This window comes from Lepisosteus oculatus, chromosome 20, assembly GCF_040954835.1.
Source record: "Lepisosteus oculatus isolate fLepOcu1 chromosome 20, fLepOcu1.hap2, whole genome shotgun sequence".
Lineage (NCBI taxonomy): Eukaryota > Metazoa > Chordata > Actinopteri > Semionotiformes > Lepisosteidae > Lepisosteus > Lepisosteus oculatus.
The window spans coordinates 7,123,387-7,142,756 of NC_090715.1; the positions used below are offsets into that span (position 1 = coordinate 7,123,387).

Consider the following 19,370-nt stretch of genomic DNA (forward strand, 5'->3'; position numbering starts at 1 on the left):
AACTTTAAACTTCTTAGGAGAACAAGCTATGCTGAACAGAGAGTTTTAAAACATGTAGCAGCCTGTATCTCCAGCATGGAAGTTAAAAGGTCATTAGGATGCTCTAGGGCAAAAATTATGTTCTTGGTTTGCTGTCATGATAGTTACAGCAGACTTGGTGGAAATAGAGATATATACTGTAGTATCAATACCTGAAATACAAACCATTCAGTGTTAGCTGTGTTAGTTTAATAAAAGTCTAATAATACTGGTGAAAAAGTCAAGTAAATACAACCACAGGGAAGATGAAAACTAATTTTATTATATCTATCTGAAGTACATATCTATCTACTCTGTCATTATATGTGTTCCTCATCTTAGCTTGGCAGTGATTCAGAGTTACTCCAGGGTAGAGTGAGGCTTCAGAAAGTAAAGTACTTATCCTTGAGCAACTATACTGTTAAGCACTGAAATCAGATTAAACCAGGATTTTCTGTCTTACATTTAAGGCACAGACTCCTGATAGCTGTTCTTATTGCAAAACATTACCATACATGCATATGCTATGTTTTAGGAAATAACATCATGTCTGTGTATGAACAAGTTCTTTTTAGTGATAGAAATAAGCATTTAGTACAGAATAGTTTTACCAGTTTGCATCAGAATTGTACCTGCATTTCTTATTTTCTAAAAGCAGTCATGCATTGCTGTTCAGGCAAACGTAGAAGAAAGCTTCCTGATTTTATTTTTAAAAAGATATGATCTTCAATCATATCTTTAATCTTTGAGCTTAGGAGACACTTTTAAAGTAGTGCATTACATCCTAACATTTAACACAGTTAAAAACAGTCATGATAAGCACAATTAATGGTATTCCTCTCCACTTCATTTATTTGCCATATACAAGTGTTGTCTACCACTTATGTGAGCTGAACGGCTTAAAATAGATCAAGGACTTCAGTCTATGTCTAGAAACACAGGAAGCACATCATGTCCTTTAAACAGTAATATTTAACAGTTATATACAGTACTTCTCACACAAACACAACTGTACACATGTACTGAAAAGGAACAAATAAAAGTTTATTTCAGGCTGGAAAGATAAGAAAAACACCCAAAGAAGGCTCTACAGCCAAAAGGTTGTGTTTCTTTACTTCTCTTTTCAGCATGGAATAAACCTTTACTTGTTCCTTTGCAGCCTACACATGCTAACGCAGCTACCTACAGTACTTGAACTACACATGTACTGAAAGGCAGGTAACCATTTTTAATTCCAGAAATGTTTGTGTATCTGTTTGTAGCGGAAGACATCTGCAAACTGTACTGCATAGCCGAGGACTTTGATTTCTTCTTTGCAATGTCAAGTAAAGTGAAGGATGGCACCAAATGTTCTGATCACACAGGGGATGTGTGTATTGATGGCATCTGTGAGGTAGAGTAAACCCCTACACAAACCACATTGAGGGAACCATGTTGTGTAATTGTGTTGATTGACCCTAAAGGAGTTCTGTGCTTCTGCATTGTGTAGAATTGCAGTTGCAGTATATTGAATGCATCTAATATCTGTTGTTGGTGTTACAGGATATTCTAGAGAATATGAGTAGCGTAACATAAGAATATAAGAAACATTTCAAACTAAATGGTGCCATATGCCAAATAATTGACATACTGTATAGAAAAGAAGCAAGGGTTCAAGAACATGGCTAGTTATCCAACTAGATTAAATTCTTTTGTTAGTTGGTGAACTGTATACTGTATATTGTTCTGAGTTCCCATTCAGAAATTCATTGGAAAATTTTGTGTCCTTGCTTTAGCCAGTTGGGTGTGACCATGTTCTGGGTTCAGAGTCTGTTCTGGATGCCTGTGGTGTGTGTAATGGGGATAACTCTACCTGCACATTTTTTAAGGGACAGCACCTCCAGCAGCACAGATCTAATGGTATGTATTTAAGATTATTTACTCTGAATCTTCAGAATTCTAATTCTATGTCAGAATTAGTTTACTGAATTGTTCAGATATTAACTGAGCTACAAGTTCTTAGAGGTAATACTTTCATAGGAATGGTTACAAATGAGACGAGACAATTTGGTCCATTTAGTTAATTTGGTTGCTAGACGTTAATTGGTCCAAGGATCTCTTATAGCAGTTTTTTGAAAGAAGCCAAGGATTGTGGGGTTGCAGACTCCCACAATCCTTTTTGTAAAACAGGCCTCCTATTCTCAGTTTAAAAATCACTTTCCTGTATTTCTCACTTGTGTCCTCTGGGTTTTGTTTCAAGAAATCCATTGTTAAAGTCTTTGAAGATCCTGAATAACTTGAATCAGCTCACCTCGTAGCCTTGTCTGTTCAAGACTTAAAGTTCGTTTAGTCTGTCAGAGTAGAACATTCCTTTAAGCTCAGGAATGTATCTGGTCACTCTTTCCTGGCCTGATTTCACAGCAGCAATATCATGATTGCAACATGGTGGTCATAATTATGCATAATATTCTAAATCCAATGTTAGCATAACATGCCTTGAACTTTTAACTATATATCCTAACATTCATTTAGCTTTTTTATTGCTTCTCCACATCATGGAGAAGCAATAAAAAAACATTTTTGTCTATTGTTTATTGTCAGATTTGTACTTGTTAGTTTGAAATTCAATGAATGTGCTCACACTGGGGTTTATTTACAGTATGGTGAATAAGCTAAAACTCATCCTTTTGTGAACATACAGTATAATACACAACGTTAAAATGTGACAGATGAGAAGAAACCTTTGTCATGAAGTGAGCAGGATTATAACTGTATAGTGTGTGTCCGAGTTGATGGAGAGTGCTCTGCTTTAGGGCACACTTCTCAAATGCTGAGGGAGTTAATAGATTTAGGTAATGGGCGTGATCAAAAAGTTTGGTGAGCCATTGTGAATGTATTCTGCCACAGGATAATTTTTTTTAGACAGGGAGACTTCAGGTTCATGTCTTGTTTCATACACTTGGTTCAGTACTTTACTAAAGGATGGATGCTGCACTTTACCATTTGAAAGTACATTTTTACACACATAGCAGCAAAGATTCAAGGATTAATTGCATATATTTCCCCAGAATTCACAATTTTAACAATTATAATGAAGACAACATAAAGCTCTAGAGACATTCCAGGCTGTCTGTGCCTCTGTTTTTTTGAGCACTTACATGGCATGACTCTGGAAGTCCTTGTCCCATCCCATACATGTTGCATACAGTACAGTATATGAAAAAGGACATAAACAACAAAAAAATACTATAAAAAGAAGTCAGTTCATCTACAGGTAACTGTAATTAGCAAACCAGCTAATAGTATTCAACATCGTGTGTATTATCACTTAATTCTTCACAAGACTACTTTTTTACTAAAGAATACGAGCTGTCTTGCAAGCTGTATCATCCAAGACTAAATGTAATGCATCTGTTATTGAAGACATTATTGAGTTTTCACCTATTGTAGGGCAAAAGTATATAATGCTTTTTAACATTGCTTAATTGAGCTAACAACTCACTTTATTTTTCAATTCACAATATTTTTTATTGAGACTTCATTTTGCTTAAAAAAATTCCACTGGCTTAGCTTTCAAGTTTTGGTGTTTGATCTCAAAATGACAAATCACTGTGGAAAGTTTCATAGTATCATAGCTTAGACTTACAAACCATGCACAATACTGAGCTTTGGGGCATTCCTCTGCACTATTTGAAATAAATCCATACTTTGTATATGTGACATCACCTTCCCTTCAGCCCTTTTCCTCTTTCATCACAGTGCTCATCATATCCCTCACCAGTGCTATATTTCCTCAAATTAGATCTAAAAAAAATATCCAGTGGTACTTGCTTTGAAATACTGAGTGTTTAACTTGATGGTCTGTACTCACATGGATTTTAATTGAAAACTATTTTAAATTTAATACAAGGAGCAGACCTGCAATGAATGAACATAATGTAAACTACATGCTCAGTGATTTGAAATTCCACTCTTTCTACATGAATTAGATCTAAAATGTGTGTCATTTTTATCTCCTGTTAAAAATATGTATACAGTTTATTTTGTAATCTTTTAGTACACCAAGTGTTGAAGTTGCCACTATGCACAGGCACTGGTGCTTGAACTAATTGTTGAAAACAACCACTCGTCTAGAAGTTGTTGGTTAAAATATTTGCACATTTTATCCAGAAATCCTACATGCCTTGTTCAATTTTCTTTAACACCTTCCAATTTACTTTGATTTATTATAGGCAGAAGGGCAAGGAATAATGATTTGAAGCACCAGTTCCGAACACTTGATAATTCAGAATTTCTGCTTCATAAAATTACAGTATATCAATTCTTAACAGAACGACACTTATGAGTTTTCAGTGATCCCTATTAAGCCTCATATATAGTTAGAAAGATTAATTTACTCAAAGCAAAATATACTTAGATTTTTTTCAAATTCACTTTTCCAAGTAAAGAGCCTTTAGCATGATATTCCTGAAGCATGTCTAAGCATTCTTACTTTCCAGCATTTGTTTTTTTGCAATTTAGCGTTGTTATTTTAACCAAGGTACTATACTGTACATGCTCTGACATTGGCTTTGGCAACATTATGACATATATATATATATTTCAGGTAAAACATAAACCACTTTTTTTTGCACATTACCTACATACTAAACCCAGAACAGCTGGGTAGATTAGTTTTTGGCTTTAATTTTATGGAGCTGTTACAACATGACAAGCTTGAGTGAACTCAGTAGCAGATGCCACTGGATCGTTGTTCTTCTCAGGAGAGCTTATTTCATACTTAGGTCTGTAAGCCAAGAGAAACTTCCAGGGGATCAGTCCCTTTACCTCTTAATCCAGACACATGCTTGCATTTATACTTCATGCATGGTGTTAAACCAAGGAAGGTATTTCCTATGGCACATGAATGAATGAAGCTTTAGACATTTTGTAAAGAAAACACAAAGTTTAAAATAATGGCTCTGAAATATGTGCATACACTACAGCCCTGTAAGTGTGTACTTAAAGCGGTATCTAAGCTATTAAATAATTTAATGGCAAACTAAATATAAAGTATCAGTATTTGCATTTAGCTGTATTGTAAAAAGCCAGTAGGTCAGGCAAAAGGTAAGAGCTTCAGAACCTTACTGAAAGTAAAGGCAGTAGTTATTTTTTTCTGAAGCAGCTAAGGAGAGCAAAACAACTAAATAACTTGCCTTTCTTTTCTTTATCAATTTCTGTCTTCAGGGTATTATCAAATGGTCACCATTCCAGCAGGGGCCCACAATATACGAGTGCAAGAGATGGAAATCTCCACCAGCTATCTGGCAGTCCATAATTTGAAGAAGAAATACTATCTGACAGGGGACTGGACAGTTGATTGGCCAGGAAAGTTCCATTTTGCCGGGACTGTGTTTGACTATCAACGCTCTTTTAACCGACCGGAAAGCCTGTATGCGATGGGTCCAACTAATGAGACGCTGGTCTTTGAAGTAAGATTTCTTCTGTTCATTGCAACACAGATGTCCGTTACTGAATTAGCACTGACAGGAAAATTCTCTCACTTAGTTTAAAAAGCCATGAAAATTGTATGGAGTATCGCTACTATTCAGGTTTAATTGTAGTCCAGTCCTACTACATCAGGAGTTCTTTCATCAGTCATGGATTTCAGCTGGGTGAGTATTTCATCAGGACTAGACATGACAGGAAAATAAATGCAATTTAGAGCTTGAAGTACGCCACTTATATAGCACAACAATTAAAACAATAGGTTCAGTTAGCACAACAGTATAGCACAACTATTAAAACAATAGGTTCCTTGATAGCATAACCGTTCTATTCTAGTTATCCTTTGATGTGCTTTCTGTTTAAAGTACATCCATTAGATTTTAATATCTATTTAATATCTATTCTCACCTTAAATTCAGATTAATATATAGAACATATGTAGCATGTTTTTGTATCTGCATTTAATATAAATAATTTTACCTTCCTGAAATCTGGATACAGAGATTCAAATATTCCAAAATACAGTATTACTAACAGCCATCTGACTTGTACTTGCGGTAATCTCTTTTCAAATTCCTACTCCCATTTTCTTCCAAATCTTGAAGAGTATTCTTTACAAAATATGGTGCATTACATTCATTAAATATTATCCACAGTATCTTACAATCTTGTAACAAAGCTTGTTATTTTAGATAAAATGAAAACTAAACCACTTTGTATTTAAGTTTTGTTTGAGACTATTGTATATATATATTGCAACTATATTTTATATTGTTTTGTGATGAGTTTTAATAGTGGCATAAACAGCTGAGGTATCTGGTTTGAAAATAATAAAATACAAAATGGAGAACAATGTGGTTGGTGAGTTCTGTGCTAAATATGAAATACAGACTTTTCAAGTGTATTGAATTCTTTCAGCATAATTGTTATTGGGTTAAGACAAGCACCAGAGATATGGGTTAACTAGCAGGAAACAGAGAAAGAAAGTGACATCTGTTTTGTTGGATTAATTATCTTCTTTTGAAAAGATAATTAGGAATGAAAAGAGGGATTATTTACTCAGGAGAAAGTTTTACCCAACTTTTGTGCTGTGAGAAAAAGCTGTGCGGTCTTTTACATGGGAATATCTGTCAGATTCCAACTGTAGTGGTTATTGCAACTTAAGAGGTTGTAAATTTTACAGCTGTATGCCTGTGGTCAGGACTGCCTGAGTGTTGTGTCTGAAGTCAGGTGGTTGGTGTGTTCAAGGTAGACATAAAACACTCCTGCTCAAGGACCTGGAAGTGTCCGTAATACTTTCTGCCAGCTGTAAATATAGATGGAATCTCTGGCTAGCTTGAACTGATGGAATTTGTCCAGTATAGCAGACTGGGAAGCAATGGAACAAATATTTGTCAATTTTATTGCTTGCCATCTTTCGATTGTATTGCAAAGACCTTTTGGCTTCTGACACCAGATTATGTTTACCTCCTATAACACCTGTTGCTGTGTAATCTTTATGATTTGTTGATATTATACTGCAACTACTTCACATTTATCATAAACCTTCTAAGAGTATGGATTCAAATTAGAGTGGGCTTTTCCAAATGGACTAAATCAAGACTTTGACACACCCCTCAGTTAAAAATTGCAAACCCATTATCTTATTGTTGACCAGGAAACATCTTGTCTTCTAAATAAAGGAAATCCAATGTTTGAGCTTTGCATTTTGCAGTTGGCTGGTGAATTGATGTTGTGATTTTGCCTTGGCCTTTGTATGATATATTTTTAGGTGTTGTACAGGTATCCAGGTTAGAATTAGCACCAGGTACATTTCAATGGTTACATTTGTTCAACTCAGTAGTAGTAGAGAATAAAAAAATGTGTACGGCATGCATGTTGTGAATTTAAATACAAAAAAATTCTAATTACAAATGGAATCTTATTCCGTGTTGTATAGTGAAGTCCTCTCCAGTTCAGTTGAGAAACTTTGTTGCCATTGTGAGATATAGTACAGTATAAAATGTTAAATTATACAATAGCCAGTTCTTAAAACCAAAATGAAACAAGTAAAAATGCTCTGATAATCACAACAAATGCTTAAAACTCAGAAAACGGATTAATATATTAATATTGACAGTACTATGACTGAGTAGATTTAAGTCTCATGCAAAATAATATTGTTTGCAACACTAATGCTGTGTTTTTTGTGACTGCCTCAGAGTTTCCATTGCATTTCTGTTAAAATTCTAATATATAGATTGTACAACAACAGTTCTGGTGGAGAACATAGCTTCCCATTCAAGCAATCTCCTGCACCCTTCTCCATATAATTAAAAGCCAACAGTCTTTCCTTTCCTTGCATATTCTGCTCAGCAACTACTAACCCTATCTTCACCACCCTCTTAGCACCCTTCTGACTCATCTGACTTGGGGGTCAGACAACCTGTGGCCAAACAGGTTAAAAACTAAAGTAAGTCTCCAAGCAAGCTCAATCTTCCCATAGAGATTGTCCTTATCTGCTGAAATTAAATCTGTGAACATTCTTTGGATTTAAAAAAGTTAATACTGTGTAAGTATGGAATATATTCATAATCTACATTAAATTGTGTAAAATCTGAACTGAAGACAAAAATAAATTATAATATTCCAAATTTGTTTTGAAATTATTTGTTTAATGAGGAATCAGGTCATTAGAATGACGAATTGTGGCTGAAAACTTTTGCTGAAAATGAATTACTATTTTTGTAAATTCTGATTTGGAGATTTGTAATTACTTAATCACAGTCACTTTTTTAATTTGATCCCTTGCTTTTTATGGCCTCTACTGCACATCTCAGGATGATTTTGGAAGCTGCTATTGATCTATTTTTTTACTGGAATACCTCAGCAAAAAAATAATGCTACCAAAGGCCAAGAGATATTTTGTACAGACCAATAGTCCATTTAAGTCCTGAAAAGCATTTTCACATGTAGTGCAGTAAGATTTAAGACTGCATTGTGGTCAGAAAATTGTCTTTCCTTTGACAGAACTCTAAAATAGATTAAGAGATATTCAGTCATAAAGCTTTTCCCTGCTGAATAAAAGTACACCTCAGTGTGAACTTGTTATTACTTCTTGAAAGTCTCTTCACTTCTCTTTGACTCACAGTATCTCACTTATGTTTCTCCTTAATGTGTTATATGTATTGCATAAACTTGACTCTATGGTTAACATCTATTGACTTTTCATCTGACAGTCTTTCAAAGTGCCAGTTATAGGGACTTAAGTCTTCAGTGTTGATGCTCTCATAATTTTCAAAGCACAGCAGATAACGGCTACAAATAATGATCACTGCCTGCCGATAGAAAACTGCAGATTGGTGACAAGAAAGCTTGCTTTATGGTTTCTTTGTTCATGAACCTTTTTCAGATTCTTCTCCAAGGCAAAAATCCTGGCATCACTTGGGAATACACTCTACCCAAGCACCTAAACAACAGTGAGACCACCACAAAGAAACACAATTACACCTGGGTGGCCATCAGATCAGATTGCTCAGCCTCCTGTGCTGGAGGTGAGGAACATTCCCAATGGCAAAAAAGAATCCTTTGTGTAAAAACAAATATAGCCACAGGGTTGAAGCTATTCAAAGCACCTTTGTGCAAACTTAAAGAGCAATATATGCTCCTCTTGGGAAACTTAATCAAAAACTTCCATGTGTCATTGATTCCGTTAACTGGGTAACGGTAATGCTGTAAAAGAAATGTACACAGACTTCTATCTTCTGTCTGTTTCATCCCTTTCTTTTCAGTTTTTAGATTTTTAAGTGAATTTTCACACTGGATGAAAATGAACCATTCTTAAAATGCTCCTAGGACCAAAATAAATGTTACTGTATGTTAATTTCTTAGGTTAGTCCTTTTTCATATTCCTTTACTGATAATTATGACACAAGCATATACAGTATAAATATTATTTCCTAGAACATTTTCTGTGTTGTAGAAAAAGATTCTATCACTGTCAAAATATTTTTTTATCCTTATAATATTTATGAGCATCATACTATATGTTTACACATTTTGGAGAAACTTAAATAATGTTTGTTTTTTAGGTCGAATTTCAACAAAAGCTATTTGTTTACAAGATCATCGCATACAGGTCAACTCTTCTTTCTGCAATCCACAGACAAGACCTTTGATTAGATCAACTATGTGCAACACCCATCCATGCCCAGCCCAGTAAGTTATAGCTTTCTTCTTTTTTGAAGCAGTAATCCCCCATTTTCAATAACGATTTAGTCCAATATTGGCTTGCAACGACCCAGGGGCTCACAAAAGTCGACAATGGACATGAGGCATTATATACACTGCATGGGACACGAGCCCATCACAGGGACACACACATATGGGGGACATATTAATTATGAAGCAGTACATGACATATTCAAAAAAACATTGTTAACCTTTGAACATGATTTTAAGATATATAAAATCACCAAGACACTTTAGTGCAAGTTAAGTTTATGAGGTTATCTTCTCTACATGAAGTTTTGCATTAACAATACTACATATTCTGCTTCCCATTAATCAATATTATATATTATACATGTACTGTATACAAGCATATTACACAGCTCAAGTTGTTTCCACATTAAAAAGCCACTGTACATTTATATTGAAAATATTACCTCAGAATCCAAATGCTTCTTTACTCCGCTACACGTTCTGGTTTAATTTCAGCCACAGGAAGCAGAAAGATATAATTCTCTTTTATAAAATCATAAGCTCCAGAGAATCTACAACTACACAACTTCCAACCTTGTCCACTGCTAAACCTGCTGAAACTAGGATCTGTTCTTTCAATTTTATTCTGTCATTCAAATGGCAAAAAATTTTAACAAAGCTGTTAAACTGGATCAGTGACTAAGAAGCCAGTGAAATTATAGGTTTGCATAGAGTATAATTGTTTTTATGTTAATTCATCTTTTGTTTCATTCCCATTATGCTGGATGAATTTTTCATGTTTTTTCTATGTGCATCTTGCTCTGGGCATGGGCAAAGGTCTCTCCAAAGAGACCTAACAGACTCAGTGGATAAATCAGGTCTCTGCTACAGGCATTTTTCTTATCCAAACAGGATTAACATAGCTTCCAGACATCAGTCAGCCAGCCTACATGTTCATGGTAGTGAACCTAAGTGTCTAAGATGAGTGAGAGCTGGCAGGCCCTCAAACCATAACTCCCTAATGTCGAAGAATCAGTCTCACCACTTACCCATTGTGATGGCAGCGTCTTCATAGTAGTGAAGTTCCAGCAGCATTGCCTTCAGAGAAATTTTGTGAAAAAGAGTGATGGCTTTTACATGGTTTGTTAGGTCTTTCTTGCTAATGTTGTTTGGAGAGCTGGGTCTAGTTTTTAAAAAAAATGATGGAGTCCTGAAACAAACATAGCAGGAAAGCTAATGTGACTTTCTGGAAAAGTAATGCAGATGAATGGGGCTAAGTCATTTTTAATACTAAATTGGTGAAGTTAAATAAATATGTACCCGTAACAGCAATTTATGGTTAGCTGTGATCTGACTGCAATTAATTTGATTCCGTAAGGATCAAATACCGTAGTTTCAACTGAATAGATGAAAAGTAAGCGTCATACATTCTAAACCCACAATACTGACAGAGAGCCGACAAATAGCTTTCTCTTTGGAGTCGTTTTTCTTTCAACCCCTTTTTGTTGTGTCTGCTTGGATATCCATGGTTACTTGTGAGAATTTTTAAGTGAACAGGAAATCAATTCCATATGTCTTCATGTAAAATATCTAATTGTATTTATAATGGGTTGAAATAATAAAGTGCACATTAATAATATACAATTAAGGAAATAAATTCTAGAGCTAAGCTATTTTAATTACACATACATTCTATCACAGTTTTTCATAGCACGACAAAACACTTGTTTAAATCTATATTTTTCTGGTATATTATAGCCTGAGCCCTATATATTTAAACTGGGATGTTTCGGAGACATTTGTTAAAAATGCATGATGCATACTGTATCTTCCAACTCATTCAGCCAATATATCACTGTACCCCTTAAAGATTAAGAATTGTGCTCCATCCTATATTATAATGTAGGAATAAAGAGTAATCATCATTACTAAACAAAACTTTAGTGTAGTCTCAAGAGAAAAATTGGTGTAAATCGGTATTTAACTAAAAATGTCTGTTTCTTTTGAACCACAGTTTCAAGAAGGACACAAGAAAGCAGTGAACATACTCAAAAAAAGCTTATCTTTCCAGCAAATATCTATAATGCTGACAGGTCTATCCATGTTTTCTTATAGTGAAATAATCAAAATCCCCTTGAGGCCAGATCAGTCTAGCCAGCCAGGAATCTGGAGGTCTGCTCTGGCCAGACACTGTGATCTTTTGCTTTTAAGAGCAATAGGCTTCTGTGTATCGTGGACCATTGGAGATCAAACACCACAGGGAAAAAGCTAGATGTATCTGCAATTTGAAAATGTCATCAAAGATAAATGCAAATGTTTAAATGGTTTTACCGTGCATGTGGTTCTGCTCTACATTTGAAATCTACCTAATCTCATTGTATCTGTATAGTAGTCACTTCCCTTATGAAAGTACACAAGAAATGTTGTGTATAAAATATAAATTACCATTCTAAGAGTTCAATTTGACATGTAATTGTTGCAAACCTGTCGATTACGGTACTGAAGTTATCCGAACATGAAATGACACGGCTCAAAATTTAATGGGGTTAAAGAGAGATGTTTAATTTTATCTCAGTTTTTCATTGCTTTGCAAAACATGAGAAAAGAAAAAAGTGCGTGAGTTTCCATTTTATTTTAAATTCTTCTTTTCACTTTTGTGGCTTGAAAATTTCATTCCAGTTATTGAGAGATTGTAGAAATACAAATTATGGCATAACCAAAATTGGTTTGCAGTGAAGCCTTTCCAATTTCATCTTTTTATTTATGTCATGAAGAAAAAAATAAACTTTGCGTTGCTTACATCAGCTGTACTGGTTTATTTGATCCTGCTGTATACAGTGAGGCTCACATAATCCTGTTTTCCCCAAATTACAGTTTTTCATTTCCCTTGAATTTGTTAACTGATTTGAACAAAATGAAATCCAAATACCCAATTATATTTCAGTCCTGAAAATGACAGCAAGAGACTGAGGTAGAAATCCATTTATAAATGTGCCACGGGACACAGTTACACCCTTATTGTGCAGTTTCTGATGTCTACACATATTGCCACGCTATTGTCTGAATGCTGATTTAAATAATTGTCCTGCCCAAACAAACTCTATTTTAGTTCCACTTTTATCTCAGGTTATGTATCTCCCAGATACTAAATGCCAAAGCTATCTTTAATGCTAAGGGCCGTCTGCAAAATTGAAATTTGTAAGTGGTGCAATCTTCCTATGACATCTGGGTCCTTTAGGTGTGTGCACTGCTTGTGTACCACACTTTGCTAGCCCTTTGAAAAGTTACTTTAAAATATGAAGGCTAAGAAGTTTAATAAATGTAATGTACAGTACTAATTTCCTTTTAGTATATTGTATGAAGTAGCACATTACATGGAGAGGTAGAAGGTAAATATTTACAGTTATTAAAATGACACGTTGTGTCTGTTTTCTTAGGTTCAATCCAGCAAAAATGAGGCAGGTTATGTATTTATTGGGGGTGCTAAACCTTTTAGCCTTCACAGAAATGCTACTTGTGAAAGAAAAAGGATTGTGGACTGTGCAATCTTGTATTCTGCATTTCAAAAAACACTTCTGAAAATAATGTTCAGAGCTAAAATAATGGACATTTCAGAGGAAAGATGACAACTGATTCTATATCTTCCTTTTAGAGTGCTTCATGAGTGGAATGAAAGATTGCAAGCCTAATTTATGCCTACTGCATATTTTCATTCACCCAGTAACTGTTTTTATGCCATACTTTCATAAACCTTTAATATAACTTGTGAACTTGTGAAAGATTTGAATTCAGGCAGAAGCAACAAATGATAATAATATTAAATGGATAATTATATTTTAAGATATTCAGATACAGAACTGAAAATCAAGAGTAAATGGATGACACTTTAGTGTTTGTCTCCACCAATGACATGCTAGTAATGATGTTATGCACAGTTACAAAAATTATGTTTCTATAGCCCTTGGGCACATTATAGTATTAGATAACCAGGTATATTTCACTTAGGATTTGTTTACGTACCACCAATTAATCTACAGAACATGATGGCTATTATCCCATTGTTTACTCTATTAATACATTATAAAGGGTATTTTATTCATACGACTTTCATATTGTATGGTATTTATTAGCATCTCCTATTATTAACAGTCGCCCCCAATGTGAGTCACTGTGGTTTTACTTTGTCCTGTGAGACATAATGAAATATTGCATGTCCATTCAGCTGGTCCACAGGGGACTGGGGTGAGTGCAGCAGGACCTGTGGAGGTGGAGAGCAGTTTCGACCCGTCCAGTGTCTCCGCAAAGTTACTTTCCAACGAGAGGAGGTGGTGGTGCACTCACTATGTCCTGTTAAGACCCCAGCGCAAATACAGGCTTGTAACACTCAGGCCTGCCAACCCGAGTGGAATACAGGGGCCTGGACACAGGTAGACATTGTGCTATGTATTCTTTCCCTTTTCTGCATTTCTGATTTTATCATTGGCCTTTTGTATTCAACGTTACTGGGTTCAAGCACATTATCAGAAATTGTGTAGGTGAAGGACAGTATAAATTAAATTATGGCTATTAGAAATATTGATTGGGTAGAAGTACTTTTAAAACAAGCATGCTGAATACTGCTGGGATGACATAACCTAAGAACAGTTGGACTGCCATCTGGAGGATGCATGCAGAATGTCAAGATCAGCCATGCTTAATTTTTACTTGTATTTAAATGAAATAGAAAAACAACTAATCAAACTTCAGTTCATAAACAGCACATGCATTTATAGCCCAGAAAATATGCGTTTTAGAATCTGTTATTTTGAATGTAGAAAATACCATAACAGTGTTGTGATTCAGAATCAAACATTTTTTTCAAATGGCTTTAATTTATGAATGCGTGAAATAAAAACTTGTACTTTATAACTTGAGCTTCTGGGAATGTAATGGATCTCAGATGCTGAGTGACTAATGAAGACACTACATTCCAGGAAACACTACCATTGTGTTCATTTTATAGTATGAGTTTCAGCAATGGTATATTTTTAGAAAATGTCTTCTTTGTTTTCTAGATTTATACCATAACTCCCCAATATGAGTCTTGTGAGGCCCTCCACAGTGTGACAGAGCTATTAATCTTCATCACTGGTGACAGGGATCTCCATTTGGATAGTTTATAAGGTTCATCTGTCAGCAGCCAAAGACATATGCTCTCAAAAAAACATGACTTAACAGTTGGCTTTAAATACTTGAATGTCCAGCCAATGGCAGCTGTATTAGTTTGAGAAAAAAAAGTGATATGAAAGAGCATGACATACTGTACTATACAGTGTGTGGCTGAAATTCTTTCTAAGCAACATGTTTTTAATTAGTCATTTTAAGTATCACCAGCACCAGTTCATGAAACTGAAAACAAATATCTTTGCAGTAAATATTTACAAATGTTCTGGGAAATCTGAGCTTTTACCTTTCTGTGTAAAACTTATGTCTAAAACCCTACTGTACATGCCTGCCTACCTACAGTGTCTGCCTTCCTTCCTATACTTGTTTTTCAGATCTTTTTTCATTGTGCATTTTTCCCAATTTACAGGCACATCTTCACACACATCCTCAGCAACTGCAAATTCCGTAGAAAGCAAATACAATGCTAAAACAGAAAACAAAATTGTCTTGTACTATTAATCGCTGAAAGGAACAGCTGGAAAAGGAACTGTGCCCTGTCCTCCCTTATATGAGAGAAGGCCAGAAATGAAAAAAAAATAGTGGAAAAATGGGTAAATCTGTAATTCTGACACATTCCATTTCCAGGAGTTCATTAAAAAATGTGTCGCATCGAAGTTTCTAAGAAATGCAGATCTATACCAGGTGTAGCAATTGAGAATAAAAAAGTATTGCATTTTGCCAAAAAAGTCCTGCTTGTTGGAAAAAAATTGTTTCAAAAGTAAATGTCAGTCAATACTGACAAAAAGATTGCCCAGCTATATGTTTTTCTCTTGTGTTTTTAATTTACAAGGCACTCTTAGTTCAAAAAGAGTTGAGGGGAACTGGGTCTGTGTTTTTATAGTGTTCCAAGACCTGCGGGAGAGGACTTAAGAAGCGCAACGTTTACTGCAGGAGCACAGATCCATCAGCCAAACCTCTCATCCTGCCAGACACCATGTGTAAGCTACATGAAAAGCCAAAGTCCCAGGAGACTTGTGTTCTGAGGAGGTGCCCCAAGAATGACAGGCTACAGTGGGTGACATCACCATGGAGCGAGGTACTGCCACAAAAATGATAGACACCCCCAAATCATCAAGTTAAATACTGAAAAATAACAGAAAAAATAAAAACTAGCTGTGGAAGTTTTAAATGATCAGATCTGAAATTGTATTCCAACAAATTTTAAGTTAAAGACTTAAATGTTAATTTATGCTGAAGAACTAGCCTAGAGTTGAAATTGCTATTTCGGAGAACAAGTTAGGATTTTTTTTTACCCAAGCAATCCTAATGTGAGCTACAGTGGTTTTTGCTTCAATGAAAATAGGGTTTTATGTTACAAGTATCATAAATAACACTTTGATGTCCTGCTTTCATTTATATCAGTGCTCTGCGTCATGTGGATTAGGTATACAGAACAGAGAACTGAGGTGCAGTGAAAAAGACCTTCAAGGTACATACACTGTATTCCCTCAAAGAAGATGTCGGAATTTAAAGAAACCCATTGTGGAGCTGCAGCAAGCCTGTAACAAAGGCACCTGCCCAGAGCCAAGACCTCATTCTGGGGGAATTGCTGGTGCTGTGGTGTCAGGATGGTATTCTTCCCCTTGGCAACAGGTATGACATTAAGCTGCTATCTGGAGTCCACTGAGACTTTTTTCATATTTTTAAGCTTGCCTCTTGTAAATGTCCGTGCCAAAAGACCTCAGTATGTCTGTGAGAAGTGAATCGCATGCTGCTGGCGTATGTTGTGGTAGTATTAAGTCTGAACCATCTGTGCTCATACACAGTGTTCAGTCTCCTGTGGAGGGGGGGTGCAGACACGTAGTATCCAGTGTCTCCGACAAGGAAGACCAGCAGCGGGTTGTCTGCCCCATCAAAGACCCATCACCTCCAGGGCTTGCAACACGCATTTCTGCCCTGCACCTGCCCACAAAGGTAGGGGCTTTATTGAAAATAGGGTTCTTATGTATACAGGAATTGATTTCCTTTTAAATGTCTGCTGATTTTAAAATGACATATAACAACTTTAGGTAACAGCTTCAAAACGGGATGCGGTTTTCTAAAGGAAAGCCTAAAAATGTTTTTTTGTCTAAAACAGATGGGTTACTGTGAGGACAACTGTGGGTAACTGCTGACACAGTTATTCGAATTTAGTTTAAATAAAAACATAACTGCTTTAAATAACATAAAAAGATTTTAAGAAACATCTAAAACCTTTTTTTTTTGTTTTCTCAGATGATTTGACTTGTGTGGACTTCTTCAGCTGGTGTCATTTGGTACCCCAGCATGGAGTCTGCAATCACAAGTTCTATGGACAGCAGTGCTGCAAGTCATGTTCCAGAAAACAGCGGTAGCTTTGTGTTTGTGATTTACAGTACTGTTACAAAGAGTACTGTTTCCAAGTCCAATTTTTATTTACTGTGGAATTATGGGAAAAAAGAAAGCACCCGTATAAAGAAGGAGAGTTGTGGAGGACATTTGAAGGTCCAAATTAGATTTGGGAACACAGTTCAGAATAAACTGAAGCACATACAGTAGTTTGTCCTGAAGTACTTGATGACTGCAAAGTAGGAACCACATAAAAATTATGTTTCCCAATGGGATGTAGTCTTAAATGTAAAATGCCAAACAATTTTCTTCCTTAATTTTAGATTAAACATCATTAGTCACCTGATTTTCAGACCTGGAAATGATGTATGGTAGAGTATATCCCTCGTATAATGTAAATACACTGTGGTGTGAATTACAACTTAACAGGGGAAATATTGGTTTAAAGCCATTCTGACAACTTTAAAGAGACAATAATACTGTACATGTTTATAATCCAGTCAACCATTTTTCTTTATTACATTTTGCATGTAAATACTTGGTGTACCATTTCACATTAGATACCAAATAGTATCTCTTGGAATACTTGTGTGTTTTTAACTTGTGTGTTTTTTACATAGACGTTTTTCAACAAATTGTTACCTTAATTCAATTTTTCAAAATTGATTGTTTACAAAGCAGAAGTGGATTTATTTCCACTTAATTCATTGCTGGTGCTTGATTTGTTAATAGCAAGGGGTATTACAAAACATTTTGAAGAAAAAAATGTATGCATTTAAATACAAATACACAATATGATAGAATGAAAGAGAAGTGGTATTCGTGTAGTGCAGTTCCACTTTGTCTTTTTTCCTGCAATAATTCACCGATACATTTTTTAGTGCTGATACATGTTCTGGCTGACTGGATTATTATGATAAACATTAAGTTCAGGTACATAAAGCAACACAACCATCCATCATAACCTGGGACCTAGAACACCCTCAATTTATCGTTTGTGTTCAGCTTTTGGAATACCATCCATTTGTTCTGCACAACCCTAGATTCCCTAGCAAAAGGATAGATGCTACTTGAGTTACAACCTTACCACACCTGCACAAAAGGTACAGTATAAACCAACTCAGGAGGAATTTCTAATTTCACTAAGAAAGAAATCAGGGCTCAAGCTTTGCCTAGTTTTGAATGTTAGATTTTTTTCAACCCACACAAATTTGGAGAGGGAGTGAGATAGGAAAAAGCAGACTCCAAGGACATTCCAAACCAGCAACTGTATCCAACTGTAATTTTCTGGGGAGTCTCCTTAATGGCCATATACTGTACCTTCTATTCCACCCAATACCACAGCTTCATTTACTGGTGAGCTGGGCTTGGGTTGCTATAAAGATCACAATGTAAAAGAATATGAGCCAGCACAGCACTACAGTCTTACAACAAGTAGTTAAAAACAGTAGTATCTCTTTCTTCAGCCAAATTAATCTTCATTTTTTCCAAGGGGGAACAAGAATTGAAAGCAGACGATCTGCTCAATCTTGGATTTTTTCCCCTTGTTTTGTAGACTTTGTCATTGTGAGATAATTGTGTGTTGTATATTGTTTTTTATCCCCTTGTGATTGTAAAGAGAGAAAAAAACAATAATTTATTAATGTGTTCAAAGGCTCTTCGAGGATTAATTGCCTGTGGGGGGGTGTACATGCAGTACCATATTTCATGGGTAATAGTGTCCTAATAATGTAAAATAGCACAATATAAGTATAATATTTAAATATTTTTAAAGTTTTATAATAAAATAATATTTCAACATTTCTCACATCATTCAGTCTTGCTCTATTTCCTGTGCCTTGCTTGAGGTGACTGATAATGTGTTGTAATCTGTTTTTCTTGCTTTATTCAATATGTGCACTGCCTGATATAGAAGCTCTCTTTGTACTTAATAAAAGCTTAAATTTACCCCTAGAGAAGCATTACTGACATACTCAATTATAAATAGAAATGTATTTCCAAAGACTTTCTTGGGTTTATAGTGGGGGCTGGAGAAGTAAAGTAATTGTGTCCTGTGATGTTCCTATGATTTTGTTCTTAATGTTTTGTGCAATTTATATCTCATGTCATGCATGCAGTGCCATTTATAATTGCTTTGCATTAACTAGGAGGATCAGCTTTCATAATATGATCACTGAATGTCGAGTAGCTCT

General features: G+C 35.3%; 1 protein-coding gene across 3 annotated transcripts in view; it reads left to right on the plus strand.

The window, feature by feature from the left end:
- adamts18 (ADAM metallopeptidase with thrombospondin type 1 motif, 18) overlaps window positions 1-19,125 on the plus strand; it is a 52,535-nt gene extending 33,410 nt beyond the window's left edge. For all 3 annotated transcript variants that reach the window (XM_006641373.3, XM_015368357.2, XM_069181292.1), the window contains exons 14-23: window positions 1,281-1,411; window positions 1,794-1,917; window positions 5,224-5,468; window positions 8,876-9,017; window positions 9,555-9,681; window positions 13,889-14,093; window positions 15,713-15,907; window positions 16,234-16,464; window positions 16,638-16,785; window positions 17,086-19,125. In XM_006641373.3, coding sequence (XP_006641436.2) covers window positions 1,281-1,411; window positions 1,794-1,917; window positions 5,224-5,468; window positions 8,876-9,017; window positions 9,555-9,681; window positions 13,889-14,093; window positions 15,713-15,907; window positions 16,234-16,464; window positions 16,638-16,785; window positions 17,086-17,204 — 1,667 coding nt within the window. In that variant the 3' untranslated portion in view covers window positions 17,205-19,125. The remainder of the gene's footprint in view (window positions 1-1,280; window positions 1,412-1,793; window positions 1,918-5,223; window positions 5,469-8,875; window positions 9,018-9,554; window positions 9,682-13,888; window positions 14,094-15,712; window positions 15,908-16,233; window positions 16,465-16,637; window positions 16,786-17,085) is intronic.
- Window positions 19,126-19,370: the final 245 nt, after the last annotated feature.